Below are 27,366 nucleotides of genomic sequence, written 5' to 3' on the forward strand. Positions count from 1 at the left end.
GGCCCCTTCTCCAAGCACAAACATGATTATTGAGGTAATGTACTTATTAAACACTTGTAACCACAAATCACAGTCCCATAGTTGGCCATACCTTTGTGCAAAAAAGCTGGAGTTTCCAGAAATAATGCCCATGAAAGTCCACACTGTATGTGTGGACAGTGCTCCCATGTATTTGCAGTAGACAGATGACTACAAAAGGTGTAAGTTCCTTTCTATTACACATATCTATTACAGTGGATCTATTCCTGTTTATTATATATGATCAGTATGTCCTAACATTTAGCAAAAAAGAAGGGAGAGAATCTTCTCTCCCAGAAAGTTGTGAGTTTTCCCATTCAAGAGCTGCAATGCATCATTAACTTCTATGCAGAAAACATTGTTCACTCCAACCAGCAATTAGTGGCAACATTTCTATCCTGTGCAGTGATGAGATTTTTATGCTAATCATTACAGAGCAGTAAATTAATCATTTGGGCACATTTAGATGGTATGTATATTTCATGAGACAGATATAGATATCAAGATCAGTTTGATATTTACTTATGGTAAATGAAAGTGTCTCAAATCGCTATGGGGGAAGCATACTAACTAAATACACAGCCAAGGATGTTTGTAATGGAGCAGCAGAATCAGCACTGCTTCAACTGTCTCTTTGTTTTTAATTATTTTAAGGGAGCTAAAAGTCTTGTGAGAACACATAGAACAGAATCATTCAAAGAGACAGTGAAATGTCGGTATTGTCTTGGCACAATGAAGGACAAAAGCAAACCTGCCCTGCAATTTTTCTTTTATTACTGGCAAAATTACTTACATTACATTATGCAGTATTGAAAACAGATTTTTCATCAGCATTTGTACTATAGTCTAGTCAGGTAAATGAATTATGTATTGGCCTCGTCCCTCTGTAACTATGTCTGAAAGCTCCGAGTTGTAGCTGAAAAGGAAGGCTACCCAGGGGCCTCCCTTCTCAGCAAATGCAAGAGATTTGTAATACCTTGAGGAAAATTATTATTTGAAATTTAAATTTTTGACATATATTTAAGTACTAGTGCTGGTTTTTCAGCTCTCACCTCACAGATCTTTGCCGGCAAAACCCCAAATGTTTATTGGAGGGAAATGTACCCATGGTCCCTTTGACCTAGAACATTATCAAATTACTAATGATAAACACAGATTCATGGCAGGTGACCCTCACAATAATAGTAATATAAATAATGTCCTAAGTTACTACTTTCTCAATTAAAAGTTGAGAAAGATTCTCAAAGATTAATGGCATGTGAGGGGAAGGCAAAGTTATGTTGGCTTACCCGGATCACCTCAGAAGTGTTCTTGAATTGAAAATTGACCAAGTGATACGTGTTTAATGGCCACTAATTAGAAGAGCATAATTGCTACACTGAGCAGTGGTAAAGATAAGCTATTGCACAGATGGTGCAAAATCCCACTGGGAAAGAAAAGAAATTTATTAGCATCTCCTCGTTTATGGCAATTTCTGAGAGAGGTATATCTGAACAGGCAGATTCTCATGAGAATACCATGGACAGATGAACTTTTAAGTCTACTAATATACATCAGAAAAAAAAAAAGTGTAAATCAGAGATGTCTTAATTTAATTAAATTTAGTTTTACAAATGAAAAACCCCTTTGTTTATCAATTTTAGAAATCAAATATTTTTATTTTCATTATTTTTATTAAAATAATGTGGCAATTTTGATTTTTGAACATTTTTTCCCAAAACCAATGCTTCACTCTTGAGCTGTGTATCTGAAGCAGACATGAAAGTTACATTTTTTTCAGGGACTTCATAGTCCTAATTTTACAGTCTGTCTTACATAGGTGTGCTGCTTTTGGCCTGGGAACAGTTAATTTTCCTACTTAGGTGCTGACAAGCACATCTTGACATGTGCTGTGGTGCCATGTGCACACTTGTAATGTTATTCTCCTCTGCAGAGGAGTATTCTTGACTCCAGAGATTTTCCGTTTGACTTGAGGCAATAGAGAAAAACACAAATAAACACCATTTCCAAGAGAGCATAGGTTAAGATTTGCAACAATATAGGTAACTTCACAGAACATCCTTTTGAATTTCTGATGTACAAAGCCTCATACCCTGAGGGAAAACAATATGGAACAACAATTCAGGAAACAGTCAGTCTCATCGTGTAAAGGACAAAAGGCTGGATTTGGAGACAGCTGAAAATCTGTCAGTGGTGAGCAGCACCAACTATGCTCTTGTCAAGCAAAAAGAAACACAGGCATCACGCCTTGAAAGGAGAGGAAATCTTTGCTGACTTTATTACAATATTGTTTCTTTAAAAAGATAGAGCACAGTATCTCCAGGCAGCTTTTATGCTCTCGAAATGATTTGGAGGGAATATTGAAATAGTTAATAAATTTGATGGAAAACAGCTATTAACACAGTAAACAGATACCATGATTATGAATTCTAAAAAAATGAATTGCTCATTATTCAGCTATTGCTCAACAGCAGAACTGATTAACAGCACTAGGGACTGCCTGCTATTTGGTTTAATACTCCATGTTCATAACATCAGTTGTTTGGTGCTGATTATATTGCAGCAGTTATTCACATCACTAGGTTCGCTTGCAGTAAAATTTAAAATCACAAACAAGGATCACGTCACAAGGAAATGAACAGAAATCATATGCCTTAAAATATTCTCCAAGACCAGTTATACCTTCTCTAAAGATATGCCTGAAACTCATCTGAATATTCATAATCTCAGAAAGCAAGAAAAAACTCAACCCCAAAACCATCAAAGTATCTAAGAATCAAATTCCCAGGTTAATCCCTCCATCAAAGTATATTTGTACCAACATCCTCTAGCCGAGCTTCAGCAGGAGAGACCATCCCTGCAAGCAAGGGGGAGCTAGGATGGCTTCAGGATTCTGAATCAAAATCTGCTCTTACACTTTGTTTGGATACCAGCTGGCAAGTACTGAAGGTCACAAATCACAGCTGTGTGTTGTTTCTGAAACATGGCATTTCACAGAAAAACTGCCACACGAAATTCTCTGCCTGTCACTATGGTGAGTCTTCCATGAGAAAGAAAAAGACATGCATGGCTCTCCAAGAGGAAGCGCCCAAAAACCCACATGGAGAGCTGGGAGTCCTCTGTTGGCTTTCTATCCTCTGTGTTCTGGTTTATCTGAGTCTTAAGTGAACCTCTCATAAAATCTAAAAATGGATCTGAGTGAACTATTATTAGAGTGAACTATTAGAAAACTATTCTGAGTTTTGTATAGTTAAATAGCTCTGAGTGAACTATTAAAAAACTATCATGCTATTTAACATTTTGACTATTATTTGCCCATTCTACCATATATTACCATTAAAAAAGACAAGATTAATTTTTCCTATAACCAGAAAACTTCTAGAAACTACAGTATTACCTTAAAACAGTGAAAAGAAAGGGCTTTTTGGTTAATAGTACATAATTCCAATGAGTAGAATGAAAAATAGAAACAAAACCAGTGTGTACACTAAATCAATATATGAATTATTCTGACACAAAAACTTTATTTGGTATATTTTTCCTGCTGCACAAGATCACTGTGCATACAAATGGTTATTATATCAAAGAGGTATTGTATCTTCATCTGAAATTTAAGAAGTACTTAAAAGAATACATTTAAGTGAGAATCACAAATGGAAGAGATCAAAACAGCATAAAGAAGCAGGAATGCATAAAAGAGAGTGTGTTTTGAGGAAAACAGATATGATAATAAAGCAGAAAATCAAGGGTAGCAGAATTTAATACAGCTGTAGTCCACATGCATTAGTGGACTTACATCTTTACTGAAGAACAGAAATCTTCTTTCTTGCTGTTTTATTACCTTGGCAACATATCCTCCATGTCAGCAATTACATAGGAGATAACAGTCCAAACAGCAGCACAGAGATTCATCTGCTTTGGATCCTGAACTGTCATCGTGTCCCCTTGAGAATGATGAAACCAGAAGTATTTATTGATGTCATCACGCAAGCTGGCACCTACAGAGAAAAATGGGCAAAGTTCCATTATAGGAATACAAATATTTAAAGAGGAATATAAACTTGAATCTGTTCCTGGGCTCTTTATTATTAAAGCTACATGTAACTGTATAAAATTCATAATATATTTGAAATAAAATAACTGTACAGAGCTGTGCAGTTTTGTAGGTTTAAGGTAAATTGACTCGTGAGCATGAGGCAGCAAAAATTCCCACTGGGGAAAAGCCAACCTTCCCCTGGGAGACTTGTTTCCTCAGCAACAGCATGCATCCATTTTCTTCTGAAACTAACAGAGTTCAAGCAGGAAAATCCTTACAGTAACTACACAGCAGTGGCTTCCCCTGTTCTCCACTGATGAGTTACAACTGATTTATGAATCCTTTCCTTGCTGTTATTTGTGTTGGGGAACACTTTGGAATGTTCATCACCACGATGTGCTGTTCCAGAACAAGTTTGCAGCTAATCTGGGGTAACCTGGGTAGCCCAGGACTACATTCCTCTCGCAGTCAGGAGTCCTCATCAGCTGAGGCAGAAGCAAGTTGAGTGAAATCGCAATTCTTCCTGTTCAGGAACAACTGATTCCCTATGGGACCACATGGAAAGGGAAAGGACTACTCTTCCCCAAGCCAGGTGGGCTCAGGGAGCACAAATAATGTTTGCAAGGCATCACTCAAAGCAGACCAAAGCCAAGATAAGCTGGAGAAGCTTCCACCTGACTAGGAGCTGCAGCAGAGATGCTGGCAGATTATTAGCCTGGCTATTCTCTGCTCCAGTGCCCACTGACCCTCTTTAACCCCCTATTCCCCTGAATTTCCTTCTTTCCCAGTTCATTACCTCTGCCTTTCCTCCAGTTTCATCAGCCTCCATCCTCTTTGCTGTAATGTCAACAACCATTCCACCATTGACAGAATTCCACCTCAGATTTTGAAAATAAGTAAATTTGGTATTTTCCCCCCACCACACTCATTCATTGCTTGCAATTCTTTTGCATTGATTCCTTTGTCGTGCTCCCTAACCAGGACTAAGAGGTGCACAACTCCCAGGGAAGGATCCACTTAGCACAAGACCCACTTCCTTTCATGGTCTACAAACCCAGAGCCCTGGTGTGAATTCACAAGTAAGAGCTATGGGCTGCAGGCAAAAACATAGACTGAGGATACTCCTGCCAGGCCAAATAAGAAGGAAAAAACCCCAGGATTGTTTGACTATAAAGATGAAGTACATAAATTATTCATATATTTATTTAGATGCAGTGGAAATCAGTATCAGATGATGAGGGCTTTGATAAACTCATGTGTACTCCTAAGACTTACTGTTACGATTTTTCTTGGTTTTCCTGAGATGCCTGAAGCCTTTGAAGAGAATGAAAGCAAAATTTCCCACAGAATAACTGTACATTCCTATAATACATATCTTTTGATCACTCAAACAATCATTCAGAACAGAGTCCAGCTCTCCCTCTGGGTAACAGGCATGTTTCTCTTGCTGTAATGGGGACTGACTTGGATGGCTCAGCTCACTGCTATTTTAGAGAGAAGGAATAGAAAGTAAATGCATTTTAATTCCATCCAAGGTGAAGATCCCTTCATAAGAGAGATAATAAGCAGAAAGACCAAATGCTACAGCATAAGGTTATACAGTATTGGAATTGATTTTATTTTAAGAAGCTCTTCTGTTCTTAAATGACCTGTTTGCTCCTGACTTGAAGCATTGCAATCCTGCAGAAGTCACTGGGTAGGTTACAGGTGCTGAATTATGTTCTAATAATTTTAGCATTAAAATTATGTCAAGTCATAGTCACTTTTAAAATTTTCTTCTGAATCCTTTTAAATATATGCAGTCATAAAAGGATTAAACAATGATAAATTTTTTAACTGATGGACTTCTGAACTACAGACACATTACAAGTTAAGTTGTTGAAGCAATCCCATTACAGTTTTTGAACACTTTTGTAAGACTCAAGACAAAAATTGCCCAGATTTTGTCATAGAAATTTCCCTAATCACTGTAACTATGGATTTGCAGAATAGCACTTTATTCCTGTGAGTGGAACAAAACCAAACACTCTTTGCTTTGTCATGCTTAACTCTCTGAAACACTGGAAAATATTTTTTTTCTGAATTGATTTTATAAATCAGAAAATTATCGACTTTGACATCAAGCAATTACTGTGCAAGAAAATCAAAAGTTTCTCAAACTGGCCGTGCTGTCTCTGTCATGTGGGCTAGCATTGAAGCCAGTGACCTGCAAACATCTTGAGAGACTAAGGAAAAGACCCTAAGGAAGCAGTTTTATCCTATTTAATCAGAAACGAAAGTGAAAATCCATGTTCTTGGCTTTGAGCACAAGAAGTTTTACAGCTCAGGGGCTCATGCAAACCTCTGGACATGAAGCACTCTGGGGCACAGATACAACTGCAAGCAATTTTCATTGCAAGGAAGTCTCCTGCTTCAAACTTGAGACTCCTCCATGCTGATGTCAGCTGCCTGCAGACATTTCTGCTGCCAGAGGGCACAGGCTGCAGTGAGACACTGACAAGTGCCCTTTCACCAGTAAATGCATCCAGGGCTGAGACCAATCCTTGAAGATGACCATGAAGAGGGAAGTTCTTCAGGGCCCTGCAGACTGCAGTCATGTTGGGTTATCTCAGTAAAGTCCATACAGCCTCTTTCCTAAAAATCTAACAGAAGAAGCAATGCCATGAGCAAAATTTTGTTGTTGTTGTTGTATAAGATTTGTCTCAGGAACAACAGTCAATAACAAATGAGGGCCTATTTTTACCAAGGTAGGAGTCAAGTAAAACAGATGAGGAGCCATGGCTCACAGACCTGTAAATTATTCACCCATGTCTATGCTAGCCACCTAGAAAGGGAATAGCATACAGTCTTGAAAGAGTCTGTGAGCTTTAATTAAGTACTTAAAAACCCTCAGTTGGGTGGTGTTACGTAAGTGTGTACCACATATCTAATTCTGATTTCCAGGTGGAAGAAAAATTGAACAGAAAACCAAGAGATAGGCTAGGTGCTGCACATTTCATGCACTTTGCTCTTTTTCCTGCATTTGCAGAGCAGCCATCAAGGAAAAAAAGCTGATGTTTGCCAAACAACCCTCTTTAATTGTCCTTTTTCTGTCTGTTCACTTTTACAGCAATGCAAGTCACATGAGGAACACTGCTGACGAAAAAGGAAATCAGTGAGAAAGTGCTTCTAGCTGGATATAATAGGTGCTGTGGCATGAAAACAGGGAATGTTAAAAACTGCTGCCAAAAATGCTGTACATATTACTTGAATGCATCAAAAATACTGAAAATTTAAAAATTAAGAAAATTAATAATTTACAGCTTCGATAAAATAATTTGAAGATAATTCATAGTACCATTACGAGGTGACAGAAAACCCTCTTTAGCACAGTTTAGTTACCTAATTTAATGCACGTTACTGCATCAGCAGCTGTCTTGTGCCACTGGTGATCCCCCAGGGTGAAACACTAGGACAAGTTGCCCAGAGAGGCTGCAGAGCCTCCATCCTTTGAGATATTCAAAGCCTGACAGAACATGGTCCTCAGCAACCTGGTACTGATGACCCTGCTTAAGCAGGAGAGTTGGACTAGGCGAGCTCAGGGGGTGCCTGCCAAACTCAGCCATTCTGTGGCACTCTAACCCATGGTGCCTTGGGTCTGTCAGACATCTCTTAGAATTAACACAATGTAAAACATATTCTTCAATTCAAGTTCATTCCTGTCTTGAACTCATTTGATGATTCTCTGCATAATCAGCTATGTCATACTTGGTTTGATGCACTGAATAAGGCGGGCAAAAGCAGCTGTTTTGGTCATTCATACTGATCGTGTATTTCTAGTAATCAGCTATGTAAAGAGTGTCTTGATGAAAAATATCCACACATTGAGCAATTCTGAAAAGCAGTCCAGCCCTTCTAACTTCTGATCTCAACACAAAATGCCCAATGCAAATACTCATTAGCTGGTGATAAGGATATTGACTTGCCTTACAATGTTTGTACACCAAATCTTCACACATTATTAAACTGATAAAGGTCTTATTGCCAGCTTAAGAAGATGAGATGCTGCTGTTGAGGTAAAAGGATGCATGAACCACAAAATGAATGATGGCCAGTGATGACCACTGCTTCTTGTCACTCTCTGTCAGGCACTACTGCCTTCATAAGCACTGCTGTCATAACTAGAATTAAACTCTATATTAAACTCTTGGCCACAATATCCCTCTGCAGTGTTATAGGCTGGGGATGGTGTGGCTGGACAGTGCCCAGGAGGAAAGGGACCTAGGGGTGCTGGTCAGCATCCAGCTGAACATGAGCCAGCAGTGTGCCCAGGTGGCCAAGAGGGCCAATGGCATCCTGGCCTGGATCAGGAATGGTGTGGCCAGCAGGAGCAGGGAGGTCATTCTTCCCCTGTACTCAGCACTGGTGAGGCCACACCTCAAGTGCTGTGTCCAGTTCTGGGCCCCTCGGTTTAGGAAGGACATTGAGATGCTTGAGCACATCCAGAGGAGGCAACGAGGCTGGTGAGGGGCTTGGAAAATAAGCCCTGTGAAGAATGACTGAGGGAGCTGACATTGTTTAGCCTGGAGAAAAGGAGGCTCAGAGGTGACCTTATCACTCTCTATAACTTCCTCAAGGGGGGTTGTAGACAGTTGGGGGTTGGTCTCTTTCTCCAGGCAACAACTGACAGAACAAGAGGACACAGTCTTAAGCTGTGTCAAGGGAAATATAGGTTGGATATGAGGAAGAAGTTTTTCACAGAAGGAGTGATTAAATACTGGAATAGTCTGTCCAGAGAGGTGGTGGAGTCACCATCCCTGGATATGTTTAAAAAGAGACTAGATATGGCACTCAATGCCATGATCTAGTTGAGGCGTTAGGGCTGGGTTGGACTTGATGATCTTGAAGGTCTCTTCTAACCTACAAATTCTGTGACTCTGTGATTCTGTGATTCTATTGAGAGATACTTAAGCACTCAAATTACTGTAATTTGTGCAAACAACGACTGGAAAAGCCGATAATGACTATCAGAATGATTACAAAGGAAGTTTCCTTAAAACACAAGTATCTTCAAGGGGGAAAGTATGCAGTCACTTCAGAGTAATTTTACATCTTAAATAATTTTGCATTGCATTCCTCCCTACATTTTCTTTCTCATGTTTTTATACAACAAACAGCTCTCAGTTGCCAAAGGAAGTCAAATGTGAGTTGTGGAGTCAGTACATGTTTGCTACAGAGTCCTCTCAATAGCTGTTGTCTTTGCTTTCAAGTAACCTTCACAGCTATGCCATGAATCTTTCACATACAATGGGAAAATCCCCACTGTTTCTATAACCTCTGTTGGGTCTTCAATATTACAGCTAGATTTCTGGGATACTGACCTCTGCATGTACATTGCCTTATTCAGTGAAGTTAATATGCTAATGATTTATAAAAAAGTGTGTAACTTTTTCAGGTTTCAATTCATAGTAGTCCCTGGAGGACCGAGAGAGCTGCCACTCCATTATTTTAACCAGTATATATACACCTCTCCAAAGAGAAAAAGATTCCAGCTCAAAAGAACATACACACTAAACAGACAAGAGGGACTGAAGGATGAAAGGGGCATGCAGAGATGAAACGACACATTCATTTTCTCACAGCAGCTGAGAAAGGAATAGATGCCAGACATCTGAGCTGAGGGCAGTCTCCTGTTGAGTAAGCTGTACTACCTTCTAACAGCAATGCTGAAAATGCCTTACTTAACAAGGCATAATTTGCTCAATGTTTCCAAAATACAAATAGAAAGGGGTTATATGTAATATGTACTTCACTTGCATCTTCCAAGTACCTGCCTGAGCTTCACCTTTGTGTCAAGACAAACCTACATGCTATCAAAGGTATTGCTTGTAGTAAGATGTCAAGACATCAGATGCACAATCTGAAACCTTATTTTTATTTCTGCAGTGATTTCCCTGGCTATAAAAGACAGCTTCCTTTCCCCCCATCTATTATATATTGATTCTGTTTCCTGCTTTTTCTTTAAGAAACAGGAAAAATGCTTTTACTTAATTTTCAAGTTTATTCTAATCTCAGACCTTTTTCATGCCAATGACACTATTCAGGAATGTACTAAAAATCTATAGTGCCTTAAAAAGAAAGCAAATCCTGATGAAATATACACGTCTTTTTCTTTTACATCAAGTATTAAAAATAATGAAAAAAGAGGCAAAGGGACATACCAAAATCTCCTATGCAGTCAAAAACTGGTATGTACCAGGAAAGCATAAACACATAATTTAAGAGCATTCTATTCCTCACACACAGTAATAGAATCAATAGCCTCTCCCTTCTCATAGCTGGAGCATTTCTGCCCCACACATTTTGAAAGGTCAAGACTTCAGGGCAGAAGTAAGAAGACACACAGTTTTTCCATCAAAGGATATGTGCCAAACACCTACAAAAGGAAAAACAGATGAAAGATAGGAATGAGAACACAAATTGGTATTTTATTTTTATTTTCATTTAGTGTCTTTCTAAACCCTAGCAAAGTCACAAATCTCAAGTGGTCAGGGAGTAAATCTGCTGCAGTGGTGGCTGTGTTTAGGATGGGCTGGCTGGAATGCTCTATTGGTGCCTCAACAGGTCTTTTGCTGTAGGGTGCTTGACTGCTTGTTTTAGGTGTTGTACAGATGTTTTGTGTGCTGCCCCTGCCTAACCTCAGCCTGCAGAACTACTACTGTAATGAAACCCCAATTATTGCAGGCATCTCTTGCATGTATTTTGGTGCTCATATTAACCTTTTCCTTTGTGGGATAACCTGTAGCTGACAGCTGGCTTTAATGCCAATTATTTAATTATCCATTTTTCAAGTAAGCAGAGGCAATGGAGAGTGCTAATGCTGTTTAGTGGGGCACTGACAGCATTAGTTTTCCTGTCACTTAGTCTCAAATGATGAAATTACAGGCTAAGTTGCTTGAGTTTCATGGCTACCGACACTGAAATAGTTTCCAGTACAGAGCTTATAAATAACATCAGAAGCCCTGCTGTTTCACCTCCTGAGTCACTCTCTCAAAAGTCTTTAAAATTCACGATTCACACAACAAGACAGAGGGAAAGTTTTCAGGTGGTTGTTTCGGTGACTAATTAAATGAGACTACAGTGTAAGGGAGGCAATATGAAGTTTGCATTACTTCTTGTTTTGCTTAATGCATTTCAGAATTAATCCTGTGGACACACTAAACAGACTAAATTACAGCTCAGGATTATCACAGTTACTTTTGCAATGCATTAACCTTTCACTTATTGCATCAGAGGACCAGTAACAGCAGGGGATCCAACCTAAACTTGCATGAAATGCTGTGAAATGAAGTGCCAAGGAAGGAAGCAGTTCTACTTCATAGAGCACAGGTTGACTAGACTCTAAAATAATATCCTTAACAGCCCTTGACTGGGAGAAAACCCATAAACCCATAGATAAATCTTCAACAGCAAAAAGCACTGGAAGTTCTTCCTCCATTCATCCAACCTCTGTCTTAATTGGCAAGGTTCTTTTTTCCAAAAAAAAAGAGAAAATGGTAAGTCTCCCTAGTCGATGCTACTTAAACATCACCCATTTGCTGTTTCACTCTGAGATGGAGAGATCCTCCATAGGCCCACTCATCACTAATTTCTGAACTTTTTTACACTTCTGCCCACAGCTGCCTGTGGCAATGCATGGTGTGCCTGAGCACTTTGTGTGGGCTCAGTACAGTTCTCACTTCATGAGTTGTAGGAGCAGCACCCTCCATTTTTTCATTCAGCTTCATACCACTGGCGGCTTAATACAGTTTAATCACACCTAACACTAACCTAAAAACAGCTTTTTCCTGAGCTGAATAATCCTCCTCTTGCAGAAACTATTCCATTTCTCTGAGGATCAAGGTTTCTGGTGACTCCTCTCCCTTTTTTAATTGTATTTCACCATTCTTGAGATGAGAAGCCCAGTACTGCCTGCAAATACCAGCATGTGAATGGATTCATGATGAGACTGCAGCACACCACAACACATCTTGTATGGATGCTTTCTGCTTTTTCTCTCTTGCTTCCTTCCTCAGTTGCATGAAACACTGTGTTTTTTACCTTCCCTGGGTATTGACTTGACAATTTCAGACAATTATCCACAGTGACTCCCAGATCACTCTTCTTGAAGATAAACATCCTGTTGCTCTGTATCCGCAGCTCCTATACTGCATCACTCCACATTTATTGACACAAAAATGTCACTAGGTGTTGTATTCTTCAGATATTTTCTACTATAAGATTACTGTCACATTTTCACAGTCAGCTTTAGTTTTGATACCAAATATTTGAAGCAAACTTTGCCAACTTGCTATTCTTGCTGTTCACTCCCTTTGCAGATAACATGGAGTTTTGTGAACACCCTAAGTGACAAAAAAACCCCCAAAAACAAGGGTGACCGAGCAGCCTAATAAAGACTTTCTCCATTAAGAAGACTGACAATTTTTTTCTACCTTTTTAAAATCAGGTATTTACCATGAAGGAGGAAAATACCTCTCACTGCACAGTACATTCTTTCTCTATAGTCTTTGATCCAGGGGCTTTTGATGTCTTCACTGTACTTTACTGACCAGATCCAGCTACAAAAATGGTTACAAACTTCTGAAAATGCCTTGCTAGATTGGTGGGGCATGACTTCTTTCTTCCAAAGCAACATGGACTTTTGAATGACTTTTGTATTTTGTGTTTTGGCTCTGTGGCCACCCTGGCTAACTAAAACACAGATCATTATTTAGGGGATTCCCTACTTAAAGCATATAAATTTAGAAGGATTATGTACCTCTATTACATGCCTGTTTATGCTTGCATGTATTGTGTATATTTTAATATAATTTATTTAATTTGGGATTTCTTTAAAAGTATATGCCTACGTATGTTATGCAGAGATAACTTAAAAGTTGATAGTAGCAAAAGTGATTGTTGGATTTATAAATCTCTTACATTTTGCATTCTCTTTTAAACACTGTAAGTGGAATGAAAGTCATTGCAAAATCAGCAGTTTCTCTAATTTAGAATTCTTTTCATGTGTTTGTTTATGTCTCAGTTCAGTAAAGCAGTTAAATATTGAGCATGCAATTTATTTTAATGCCATTAAGCTTTAAATGTCACACACAAGGGTCAAGTGAACACTGGGACCCATCTGAACCATCTTTTCTGACCAAAGGCATTTCTGTGTTTCTATACTCTCTGTATAACTGCACCATGTAGCTGACATTATAAGGTTGCTTAGAAACCCAAACTATTGAAGTGCTTTCTTCAACATCAACATTCTCAGCTAGCCCAAGAGCCTCCTGCTAGCACCCAGGGCTGGACCCTTGCTCCACCCTCTTCCAACAACTTCCAAAATCATCCCAGAAAAGTTGTGGAAAGAGACACCCTCTAGACTGTTTAAAAGTCACATGTGGGGAGAGAGAACCATGAAAATTACCCATTTGTCAAGATTTTGAGTAATGTTTCTGTTTCCAGTAACTGTCTGCATTCATTTGCATTTTCAATTCATTCAAGAAGTTTCCCTGTATTTTACAAGAAATTGAGCTATTTCCTAAGCTAAACTCACAAACCAGTTTAAAGCAAGCTTTTAGGCCTGCTTTTCCAGGGGATGCTGGAGACAGAGAGGAAACACACAGGTTCTCATTTGCTGTAGCCTTTCCTCCTTGACACGATTACAGCAGAATGTTTAATCATAAAGTTCCTGTAGGAGCCTTCTCACCAAGTAGTCCACTACTAGAAATGCCAATGTTCATAGGACCCAACTAAACAGAGCTCCCTTCTGCCCAGATGGTGGTGAAAAGAGCCAGTTAATAAACATTTTGGTGCTTAACTAGTTACGAAAAAAATCCCAAACCTCCAAACCAGTCACCTAATTTAAATAAAACACATCCTAAGCACACTACAAGTCTATTGTATCTTATATTGCAGAAACCAAAACTGCATTTATTCAACCACACCCATAGGATGACCAATGGTTTTACTGCCTCTATTTTTGCACCCCACTGAGACTATCAAACTCTTCAAATTCATGGTGGATTTTAGATGTAGGACAATAAGACAAAAGTGGAAGAATATATTATGCCTACAACAAGAAAGTATCCTTCAAAATATCTGTGGTTACTTGAGTAATGCATACTTGAGTTTAAACCAGCAAGTTATTTCATAACATGTTAGGTGCTCCAGATATTGGTGATGAAATATCTTTTTCATTTGATCTCCAAACCAGTGTATACTTAGCCAGTTCATTAGTAACAGAAATGCCGAGAAGTTCTTGAAACAAAGTTCAAAGCTTATTGCAAGGTTCAGGACTGTCCAAATGCAGGACTTTTCAGTCTTTAGGGTTGGGGTTCAGAGAGCCACAAAGCCTACAGGTCTAGGGACACTTTCAGGGGTTTGCAAAAGGCAAGTGAAATGGAGCACAGCACTGCACCAACACTGCTCACCTCACACCTTTCTCAGCTGGCCCACCCATAGTGCAGGGCACCTCAGCTGCAAGCCTCCCTTGGGATTAGGGTTCAGAGAACCACAAAACCTTTCTGCTCTAGTCTAAAATCATGTTATCCAACGGGTGATGAACACAAAGTAGCAAGAATGAATATTTATTCAATATTTTAAGCAACAGATCCCATATTTTTGTCAGCAAAACTACAAATGAACAACACATTAAAAAAAAAACCACAAGAAAGATAAAAATAATTAAGGTACAGTGAAGACAGTTGCTGCAATATTGTTCTTCAGAATCTCTCTGTTCTAATGTTCCATGAAATTACATGGAGCTTCATTAGGTAAAGAAAGGGGGAATTCAAAGAATTTCTGTCCTTTAAGTAGGGAAGTAGAGAAATCGCTCACACCTGATCTGACTCTGCAGTGTATCACTACTTGTATGTGGGCTCTGGCTAATCCACAGAGCAGAACTAATCCTAGAAGAAGACACAGCAAATAAAGCAATTGTTCCTAACTAGCACAACTCTTCCTACCTGTAAATTTGAGTTGCTGTAACTTGTCAAAATGCTAATATATTAAGAGGAAAAAAACCAAACCAAAATACATAGGCTTAAGAAGAACACTAAGAGAAGCTGACAATTAATTTTAAGTTGAAAGTTTAAGCTGTTTGCTTTCACTGAAAGATCCTCAGTCACATAAGTAAGTGCAAATAGAATTTGCCTTAAACACAGGCTTACTGCATTCTGTGCTTTACTATGCTGTTTTCTTATGAAGTTGAGCTTCACTTTGGCTTTTTTCAAATTAAACCTATATTGTTGAGGGCCCCATTTAAAACATGGAAAGGAAAGACTGATTGGGTGAAAGTGTACAGAAACAGAACAAGGCTCTAGTGAGTCCAGCTGCCATGAGTGTCAAGCTGTTGAGTACAGCTTTGAAAATCCTCCTCCAGAATCAATCTGATTATCTCCATCACAATCATAATTTTGGAGAAATCAAGGATCAATATATATTTGTTCACCATTTGTTAGTAAAAATCTGCAAGGGCCCATTTAAAATTATGTACTTTTACAGAAATTTCTAAGCAACTCCAAAAGATACATTTTACGTATGATTCTACAAATGCAGATAATTTGGTAACAGTGACCAAACCCTACAGACTAAAAAGCAAATACACCTCTATTACTTTAAACACTACCCACCATCCTTCTGGTATATTGTGTCCATGCTAAAATTTAAAGCGATGTTTACAGCTGTATAAATGGAAGTAATTTCAATTTGGATTTAGTCAAAGAAATCAAAGACATGCACACTCTTGTAAAGTTGTTTATGGTGCCACATACAAATGCCACCTATAGACTAATGCAAGGGAGAAAAAGACCCAGTGATGATGATTGTTAGCAGCCCAGAGCAAGATGATTACCAAATTATTAGAATCATTTTAATAGAGAGAAGCTAGAATTTAACACATTCCTTAAAAAAACCTTAATCTCTGGATTGCTATGCTTGCCTTCCACAGGAGAAAGACATACTCCCCAAAGCTTTCAGCACCAGAATGCCATTAGACTATTGGTTCCTTTCAAATACATAAAATGAAGACTCTTTTTACAGAGCAGATACATAAAAATAAATATTAACATATATTTATACATGTCTATCTACCAATCCACACATAATTGAAAACCTTTCAGGAGCCAAATGCACAGTTGCTAAACAAAATGGCATGCTATATATTCAAAGGACTGCAGCAAATAGTCAAACTGGGATTATAAATCTTGCCTAAAAATAACCTGAATGAAAAATTTTTCCACTCTGGCCAGATTTATTTTACTTTGACGTCCTCACTTTATTTTTACATCCTCACTTTAAAACTAACAGACATCTGATAGTAAAAAAAAAGCAACAAAAAAAAGACAGGATGATTTTTCTTGTTTAAGGGCCATCATTGCAAAATAATTGTGCATGATTATTGGTTGAATAGTTTCCATTTCCCACTCTTACAAGAACTGACACAAAAGAAGAAAAACTGGTAGGTCACATTAGTCCTGGGTAGTCTGACCTTAGCCTCAGCTATTATCAGATTTGTCAGAAAAGGTGAAGAAAAAGCACCACCTTTTTGGAAATGCAGCTGCTGAAATTAGAATGCATTGAGTGAAGACGGGAATATTTCCCCATCACATGTTCCTTTCAGGGTCAAAAAATGCACAAGTGAGATTTTAAATATGTAACTCATTCCAGGTAAGTACAGTTAAGCTGTTTCCAGGCTGACAGACTGCCATTACATCCCACCACTGCCAGCGGGGTTCACTGCTGTGACTCCAAGGGTGGCTCTGGGTTTGAAAAAATAGGGTGTAGCAGAGAAGACAACAGTAACTACATCAATAATTAATTTTTGTACTCTGTATCAAGAGCTCAAGGCTTCTGTGGAATCAGATGAGGCACCCAGAGTGTCTTTATCTATTTTAACAAATGGAGTGGCCAAACATTCATTCCTTGAAACAGTGGAAGAGCAACCACATTTTTCCCTATCTCAACAAATTTAAAACACAATGCAAATCAAAAAGAAAAAGAGAACGATCTGAAAAAAAGCAGCAAAAGGCAAGGAATAATGCTATCCATGATGGGAACATGTATGCAACACTTTTTTTTTTTTTTTTTTCTGCAAAAATGATGCTCTACACCTAAAACTGGGGGACGGATGTTTTTGCCCAGGTAAATGTAATGAGGGCTGGGGCCAAGGGCCAAACCGCATCTCAAAGAGCTCAGGGAGGTGAAACCAAAAAAGGTCTAGCTGGGGAGGATTGACACAAGCCATGATCAAAGCAGTGATCCTGCCCATTCCACAGATGCAGGAGAGCTGGCTCAGCAGGCAGAAGCTCTCATACCTGTTAAATTATTACAGTATTCCTTAGCACTCTCCTACCTCTGGCTACAAGAACCACAGGCACTCCCTTCCCTCTTGCTCTGTAATTAGAAACGTGAAGTCATTACTATGGTTAAGGGATATTGAAATTGTCATTGGGCTGAGTATACTGAGTGAAAAAGTTTTTAATCTGAGATAATGTTCTCAAAAACAGAGGACTATATCTCAAAACCATTATACCCTTAACACATTTCCTGGCAGCTGTTTGTCTCACTGAAAGAGAGAAGCTGCATGGAAAAGATACAGAAAGCAAAAGACATTTTTAACTGTGTGATGATCCCTTCTTCCCCCCAAGCATCCTGAAATAAAAGACATAAATGCAGAGCTCTTGGAGGCTTCAACAGCATCCTATGCATGTGCTTTTAATGATGACTGCACAAGAACATCTGCCCTAAAATCTAGCCAGCAGTGTTGGTGGACAAGAGAAGTACCCAGAGTAATTAGGAACAATAGGGAGAAGCAGGCAGACTAATTAAGTTTTCTCAATGCTTCCCATTTAGCTTATCTTAGGGATTTAAAATTAAAGATGTGTATAATTCGGGCTGTTTTCAAGATTAAAATGTTTAAAACTTGTTGATTAGTTTTAGCTGCACAATGAAATCTGTTTCTTAGTTGAAGTCAGAAGGGCTAAAATTGTCTAAGAAAACAAGTTGCTGCAGTAGCCCTGACATGATCAGCCTGTAATTCTCACACTGCAACTCAGCAAGAGAGTGAGAGCTGCCCTGTCCAACCCGATCTCTTTCATGCTGTTGGTGGTTCCAAGCACAAGAATAATGGTGGCTGGAGCACTAATACCAATTTCAAGGCTGGCAGTGGTGGTTCTGTGCAAGTGTCTTAGGAACCTGCCAAGTCCTTCTACATGGGGAAAAAACCCACCCCAAGAGCTAATCCAAGCTTTGCCAAAACGAGGGATTTTGGCCATTAGTGATCATCAATTTCTGCAACCTTTGAACAGAGACAACGAATGAGACTGCACTGTGACTTGCTTGAAACCAGCGCAGACTGTGTGAGCGCACAGAGCAGCCCACAAGACTGTGCCTTGTGGATGCAAAGGCCTGGGTCAGGCTGCAAGATGCACCAGTTGATGCCTGGGTGTGATAAAAATCACAACTGCCCAGCCTTCAGCAGTATTTGTTTACAGACTTCCTCCAGTGACACCTGTAGCACACAGAGCAGCCCTCAATTCTGCTCTGCAGTACGAATGAAAAGACAGTTGGTTAACAACTGTCTTTTAATATTTTTAAAAATACGTTTCGAACCCATATGGCTTATCTCAGAGTCTCTGTAATTTGGAAATGAAGGGCTGCTGCTGCAATGTCTTATCTGCCCACAAATTCAGTTAGCACTTTTAAAGCACAGAACAGAAATAATGCACAAGGAGTCAGTAACAGTAACTGGTATCATTAACACTTCCTGCTTATCTCTGGCTTAAATCTAGAAATCAACTATAAGATGCTTCTGTTTATGAGTAGTTATCCTAGCAGGCTGAAAGTCCAAGACCTTCCACAGCTCTATGCCTGCCACTTCACTTTCCCTCTTACCCGTTTCCCTTTCCATCTGCCATACACTGCCTTTCAGCTCGAGCCAAGCAGGAAGCTGCAGGCACCTCCCTGCAGGACGAGAACATTGGATTTACATTATACAAAGGCTCAAAGGAAAGACTTCATCAATAATTCATCAACTAATTCATCTCACACTTTAACTAACTCACAGAATATTCTTGCATCTAAAAGGGTACTGACTGTAACATCTATTGTCAGCCTGGTTACCCAGATTATTTAGCAGTGCTTAGACTCTATGCAGACTAACACTACACTGTACAGAAAACCAGATGAACTGGGGATAACCTCAAAGATTCAGTCTATTTCCCTCTCTCTGGTAGAAGCCAATGTTTTGAGAAAAAATGGGAGAAAAGGGTCTCATACTTCAGTACACCTGTCCACCCATCAACAGATTAAGGACTTTCTGAGCAGGAGCTTGCCTTCATATCTCTGTGTTGGACAGCCTTTGCTGGACCTTTCTCCCATGCAGTATTTCATCCTCATTAAATGTATATTTGATCTTGGTCTCCCAAACATCTTGTGATCCTGATTTCCTCCATTAGTTATATCTTGTCCAGAGAAGTGTGTCAATTATATCTTGTCCAGAGAAGTGGTTAGTGCTGATGCTCTGATTCACTGGTTATATTACAAAAGGTGAATAGTTACTATCTATCATATAATGGTGTTGTTTATATATATCTCTCATAAAGTTTTCATTTTTTCCCCCAGAGATTATAATAGTTTAGTTGGTGGATTCTACCTTAAATGAAATGGTCAGTTTGATAAAACCTGGAACTAGCTTGGTTCCCGTTTGCATCAAAGTCCAGAGAGCAGCTTGTACAGGATAAAGATGGGTTTTCTTTGATTACATTAACAATTTTTAACCCATATTGTCTTGCTGCTGTCATACATGATGCAAAAACTGCAGCTTCCTGGAATCCATACAAGAGGTAGACCATGAAAGGCAGAACTAGGAAGCTATGGGCTTTCCATTCTGTAGCAAATGACACAATTCTGCTTTTCTCTTTTCCCAACTCAAATGATTATAAAAGATACAGAAAACTTTTCTTATAAATAGACATAAACCAGCAAAAACAAATACTCCAATCACACATGTTTTCTTGACTCAATACATTCATGAAATAAAATATTTAAAAAATAATTTCTATCATCACTCTAAATTTTATCTAAATGTTTATTCTTAGTGAAATATTCATAATTCTGTTGTTTTCTATTCTGAGTTCATTAAAATAGATCTTGTTTATATAAATGAACACATCTCAGTATCTTTTTTCCTTAACAGAAAAACTAATCTACCGAGAGAAACTACTCCAATGCATTCTATCTATGAAGAAGCCCCAAAACAGACACCTAGGATCAATGCCTTTAATGTCAGACACCAAAGAACTGTGATCTCCAGATGTAACCAGAATATAGGATGGTCCAGAACCTTAGTGTACATAATGGCTCCCTTTGAACTAACTTTCTGATCCTATAAAATAAGTATAAATGTTCAAAGTTATGTTAATCACTAAGGACACCGGAAGAGATAAAGGAAATTATGTATACTGCAAGGTTGATCCAAACTGCATGAAAAATATATTCAGAGAGTTAAAAATGGAAGCATCTTTAGATTGGGGCAACATGTAGGTCTGAGACTATTTTCTATTTTCATTATAGGCCAAAGCAATAGAGTAGAGTCTTCTAACTGTGTGAGATGGTGCCAATCAGGGACATATGGCAGGGGCACTGAGAGCATGATGAGAATTTGTTAAGTGATGTTCACCAATGAGATACTTGAAAAGACACCTCAGGATAATGATCAACAGGTGCAAGCATAAACTACTACATCAAAGAAGGAAAAAATCAACTTTACATAAAAACCTGCTGCAAGTGGAAAGAAGTAACTATGTCTTTGGGTTCACAATGAAAAGAAATGAGAATTAAAGCTCTTAAATTGCAGCAGGAATAGGTTAGATAGGAGAAAAACCTTCCTAAGCACTAAGAATAGCACTGGGACAGGCCATCTGTCAATATTTCCATTACAGTAAGTCTTCAAGTTCAGCTTAAACAAATGTGAAAGAAATGACAGAGACATTGGCAAGACCATGGCAAGACCATTGGCAAGAATCATGGATACTTAGAGGTTCTTTAGAAACCTCCTTGCTAGCTCTGTGGTTCTTTGAAATCTCATCTGTTTGTGTGGTTTTCTGAAATAGCTGCTGAAGAGACTACAGATCCTTTTCTAGTGATCAGCTTGACCCATGGCTCCAGCCAAGTTTGTCCTGTGAGGCACAGGGAAATTCAGGATCACTATTCCAAGTGAACCCTGCAAAGAGCAAATAGACACCAAATTTCTGGAGTAACCTTGTTCTATTTTATAAACGAGAGATTTACATCAGAAAAATCTCCCACTCCTAAATATTTCACATGAACTGCAATTCATATGTGTGTGGAAAATAGTGCTAAAAGTTATTCCTCTAGCAGTTACCCATTTAAGGAATGTAAGGTAAAAAAAATATTTGGAAATCATTTCTGTGACTTCATTGGTGATAGCTTTGGGTTTTGTTTCTTCACATGTCTCTGATCAGAAATGGACAACTGAGGACTTTTTTTCTCAGCCAGCTCCCATCAACTCCCATTGTGCTTTGGTTGTTACTGTGAGTTTGGATTTAGGGGAAAACAGGCAGGCAATTGAGACAATCCTTGTTCAGGTGAAACCACCCTGCTTTAGAATTCTTCATAATAACCTTTGTCCTCAGAGAATTTAAGTTTTTCTCTTTCCTATCTCTAATTAACAACTCTAAGTTGTTTTCAGTATCTTTTAGGAGGTGAGGTGTTTGTGCACATACCCAGAGGAATTTGGGACACCTGTAAAATGCCAATGCTCTAAATTCCCATGTTTTGCTTGTAGGATAGAGTATCTACCCATTGAGAAATCAAGCTGCTCAACTTCTTTCTCCTCCACAATGGAGAAATTAATGGTTTTCAACTGCTTCCAATTTTAAATCCATAAACATTTTCTATTACATGGATGATCCCAACTGACAACAACTGAATAATCAAGTCCACTGACAACGAAGTTGTTCTCTTAGTAGGAGATGAGGTGGTACACTTTTAGGAGTAATCCACAATCCCTCAGGAATCTGGAGAGCAGAGTCTGAAAATCCCTAGCTTTCTTTACTTCAGCTTTCTTTAAAAACAACAGTGACAACTACAAAAATTCTTCTGTCCCAAAAGGTCATTGTTCTTATTTAATATAATTAATGGAACTGAACTGCAAAAGTGCCCATTTTCTTTGGTGAATTTCCAAGGCCCCACATGGCAACTGAGATAGAGCTCTGTCATGGGCTCTGAAAACAGTTGAGAGCTGTGAACAGACTGGCCCTGAAATATAGTAAACCTTAATTAGGCTTTCTGGCTCTTTGCATGGGGAATTCCCAATAAACTGCTTCTCTTGCTGAGATTCATGCTTTGTCCTTGCAGACAGATTTGTTTATGTGTCCCTAAAACACATATATAGGAAGCTCATGCTTCCACTTAGGCTGCTCTTTTCTTTATACTCATCTACATTTGCTCAGGTGAAGCTCTTGTGCTAAATAGCTGCAAGGTCTGATGATTGCAGCAGAAGATGGACCAGCTTAATTAGGAAGGTAATGATGACTCCTTCCTCTTTATTGCACTGTATAGACAGAAGGTAACTCTTAGCCAACCCTTGGGTAACTGTTATCATTAGAGAAGCTGAGGAACTATAAATTGTTCAGTGATTATGGCAGATTATGTCAGAGACAGAACAGTAACCCTGTATCTTCTCTCTTGCATTTCTATGGAGCCCATGATCCTTTTTTAAAGAGTTGCCAATACAAAATAGAAATGTATATTCAGTTTCTTTCACAATTAAGAGAAAGAAAGTTAAGTTTCTTACTTAATTTAATACTTAAATACTTAAGTATTTTTCTGTGGTCTGAACTGACTGGAATTGTTGCATGAAAACACACATAATATCACTGGAAAGAGATTTATGGGAAAAAGAAATTGGTATTCAATAAATTTTGCTCTTCAGAAATTCAGTAGCACTATAGACCCAACCTGTAGATTGAGTTTTGAAGACAAACACTTAGAAGGGCTCCAATTCTGTAGTTCTTAAATGTTAACAATGTCCTGGAGAGGCTGCCACTGGAACAATTTTGAACCTGCACTTTTGAGGAAGATGTCTTTATAAATTATTTCCAAGCTTTGTATTTGTTCAGTTTGGACTACTATTGAAAGCATTCTTCAAAGGCCTCAGACATTTACACCTAAAATGTCACCTGCAAATGAAAGTGTGCTGTGTTTGCTGCTTCAGGAAGGAACAAGTTTTCTGATTAATATCTAAAATTGTGTCACTAAAAAGTATTCAGATCCTGAATCAAATTCATACTTGGTTCAAATCTCCAGTGTGCTCTGCAGAGATCTCAGCTGAGATGTTTCTACAGCCTTCTTTTCATGTAAAACTTCTGGAACTTTGGGGGGCAAACTGCTGTTGAAACACTATATTATTTGCTATATTAGCTACAATAAGCAGTAAAAGAATACTAAGAAAGTAATTGCTGTAGCTCAAAATGAAAAACTGTCAGGTCTCTGCATGGCAGCAGAATTGGAAAGACAGGGAAAGAGGTACTGCTCATGGTATAGGAAAATGAAGTTAGGAATTATTTAGCCAAGAGGCCCAATAAAAATCGATGGACAGATTGTTTGGGGGAGCTGGCCAATGCCATTGGGAAATTGCTTTCTATCATTGATCATCTAAGAAAAGTTGTGGGAATTAGGGGATAGAAAAAGGCAAATGTTATGCCTGTTGTAAAATCTAAAGCAGCAGGATCAAGACAGGTGTCCAGAGGAGGCCACTGACTGAGGCCATTGATAAGTTCATTGGAGAGAGGGAGCACCTCTCCTTTAAGGAAAGGGTGAAAGAATTGGGATTTAGCCTGGAAAAGAGAAACCTTTGGGGTGACTTAACTGTGGCCTTCCAGTATCTGAAGATAGCCTACAAGAAAGATGGAGTGGGACTTCTTACTAGCGCATGTAGTGACAGGACAAGAGGGAACAGATTCAAACTGAAATAGAGTACGTTTAGATTGGATATTAGGAAGAAATTCTTTACTGTGAGGGTGGTGAGGCACTAGCACAGGTTGCTCAGAGAAGTTGTGGATGCCCCATCCCTGGAAGTGTTCAAGAGCTCCGAGTATCTTGGGTTTTGTAACCAAAAAAATGTCTATTCTATTCCATCTGTTGAAACTGGGCTGGGGAGGTGTTTTTTCTTTATCTGTTGTAACTCCAGGAGGGAGAAGGTGACTGCCTTTCTGAAAATAAGCCAGCTGTTAAAACTGGGTGGGGGATTGTTTCTTATTTCTGTTCACCCTCCCATTACCTCCATGGGGATATCTTCTGTTAATGGGCCATTAAAGCTCACCAATGACATGACACATTACATCATCCCATTGTGAGATACTCTACCCAGGGAGGAGGAGCCAAACCATATCCACCTAGATAAAAAGGAACCACAAGTGTCACCAGACTCCTGACCCATCTCTGGACCCTTTTTTCTCTACAGGACCATCTCTACTTCCAACAGGACCATATCTGCCACTCCAGGAGGGCTTACTTTTGAACTGTTTCCAACACCCTGACCAACAAGGTGTCAGGTTGTATTCTGACTCTGTCAGTGGTCTTTTGTATTATTGCATTTATTTTATTTTACTTTTTTTCCCTTCCTATTAAATTGTATTTCTGACTTGAAGTGTCTCACTGGTTTTGCTTTCAAACCACTACACTGAGCAACCTGACCTAGGGAGTAGCGTCCCTGATCACGGTACAAGGGTTGAAACTAGATGATCTTTAAGGTCCCTTTCAACCCATACCATTCTATAATCTTATGATGATTCTATGCATTATAAACTAGAAAAACTCAGTCTCCAGGAAAATGATGGACTGGAGTGGGGGGATTAAAAGTGGGTGGAAAATGGCCTGGATGGCTGGGCTGAAAGGGTTGCCATCAACAGTTTGAGGTGGCTGGTTATGAGTGGTATGACAGCCAGGGCTCCCTGCCGGGCCAGCACCCTCTGCATCCTTAGCAATGATCCAGATGACAGGGCTGGCCTGTGTCTTCATAAACTCTGTGGAAGGAGTAGCTGTGTATGCTGGAAGGCAGAGCTGCTGTTCAGGGAGCTCAAAAACAGGAAGTGACCTGATGTGGACTTCAGAAAATTTGTCAAAGACAAAACCAAAGTTCTGCATTGGAAGAGGACAACCCATGGCCATAGAATGAGCTGGTGGGAAGTGCACCAGCAGGTCTGTAGAATAGGAGCTGCTGTACAAGAGGCACCAGCAAAACCTTGTGGCAATGAGGTAATGTAGGGGCCTCTTTGGAAACAGGGCAGCCAAGGGGTCTAAGGAAGTGATATTTTCTAAATATTATGCTGTTTGTGACTCCAGAACAAGAAAAGTGTGAAAAAACTGGCCAGAGAAGACATAATCACCTTGTCTAGATGAGCTTGTTCTCATCATTCTTTATCATTCCAATATAGTAATTACATCAGCTGTGTTCTGCTGTAATTTTAAACTTGACTCCAAACCAACGGAAACTCTAAATAGTTGAGGATGAAGCAAGCCCTGAAGAATCCTGTTAGAAACACTCATCATATGACTTCATATAGGAAAGTACTTGGAGAGCTGCAAGCCAGACCTTAATACATTTAACCTCTGTCCCTCCCATCAAGAGCAGTTTACATGTGGTCTTCCTGGAATGCTACTGAATGCTTTATTTTTATTCAGCTTTTAATACTGACTCCATTACAATTTGTTTTCCAGGAATGAAATCTATGAATCCACAGATATTTCTGCTGTTGTTCCTAACAACCATTCTAGGTATTTGCTGAGAAATCTCATAACATTTCCATACTATCAATGTGTCTTATTTTTCATACAGTCAAATTTCTTAAGTTAAATAAATAAATAAATAAATTGTAATGAGAATCTTATTTTACTTCCTCACTTTTTCCATTGGCAAACATCTCCAAAATACTTACAGAACTCTGACTAAACTATGTTTTATTATTATTTTTCTCTCTGTTCACTTCATTATTTGCATAAGCTTCACTGAAGCCAAGGACAGTTCTAGGAATAAGGCTTGACTAACATGTACTTCCGAAATGCCTATTTAACATGTTAACACTGAGCTCTGTGTGTTAATGTAGAACATTTGTTTTTTTAGGATCAACAAATGGCAAATACTTCCATCTGAGAAAGAATATTCCCACCCACAGAAACAGAATTCAGCTTTCCTAAGCAGGAAACAATAGAGAATTAAGATGTCTCTCAGAGGCACAGCCAGAATAAAAACAACCACACCCCAAATCTGAATGAAATCTTCAGTTGGGTATTTTCAGTGTTTCTTTTCTGAGAAAAAGTATGTTCTGCTACTAAAAAATGTGAGTTGGAGAAGCAAATTTATCGATTTTTTTTAAGATGTGTAGGAATTGGGTACGCTTCCAGGAAGAACATATTTATTAAAAGGGTCATTTATGCCAATCCATCTCATGTAAGTTTTTGAAGAGTAAGCATCTAAAAGGAAAGAAGAAATATAACCTCATTTTCAAAGAAAGAAGACTGACAAAATAAGAGAAAGAAATCCACTAGCCAAAAACTGCAAGAACCATTAGAATTTATGATTTTATTTTAAACATCCCAATTTAAATTTTCATTACTAGATTAATGAGCTTATATAATACTAGTATAGGGTTGAAAGTACTGGAACAATTTTACTTCTAGGACCCTAAAAGCCAATCAGAATGTCAGTATTTCAAACTAATTTATTGCAATATTACATTATTATTATTATTATTCAAACATTATTTTAAAGCTGTCTTGCCTACGTTTATTGAAAAACAAATTTTAAGAGCTATGGAATACCAGCTACTTAACCCATGTTAATTCTTTGACTTGTGATTACTTTACTGTAATTCTTTACTTGTGACCACTGAGACAACTTTGCCAAATAAAATGCATCACAGATACTGAAGAGAATACCTAGAAATAAAACAAGAAATTCGGCAATGTGTTCCCAAATTCAGCAATGTATGATATCTTTTTGCAAATATTCTTGGTTTCACAGTTCAATTTCCTCTGGAATCAGCAAGTTAATGATAGTTCTATTTTTGTAACTGTAATTAGGATTATCTAAATGTCGTACAAATCAAACACAAGAGTCTATGATATTCAAAAATCTAGTCTGAAACGGATGAGGCTTAAATGAGAAAGATGCATTTCATTATGAAAATACTTGTAATATTTACTGGCAGATCCACAGACATCTTAAGGCCAGCAAAACCCATTACGATCACACTTTATGAGTAACACGT

At 38.6% G+C, this 27,366-nt stretch overlaps 1 protein-coding gene across 1 annotated transcript in view; it reads right to left on the bottom strand.

Moving 5' to 3' along the window:
- Positions 1-853: 853 nt before the first annotated feature.
- Positions 854-27,366, bottom strand: part of CPQ (carboxypeptidase Q) — a 167,495-nt gene continuing 140,982 nt past the window's right edge. Inside the window, exon 8 of the mRNA XM_083876832.1 lies at positions 854-4,016. Within this exon, the coding sequence (XP_083732958.1) occupies positions 3,856-4,016 (161 nt within the window). The 3' untranslated portion in view covers positions 854-3,855. The remainder of the gene's footprint in view (positions 4,017-27,366) is intronic.

The sequence above is a fragment of the Zosterops lateralis genome (genome assembly GCF_965231275.1).
Source record: "Zosterops lateralis genome assembly, chromosome: 1".
NCBI classification, from domain to species: domain Eukaryota; kingdom Metazoa; phylum Chordata; class Aves; order Passeriformes; family Zosteropidae; genus Zosterops; species Zosterops lateralis.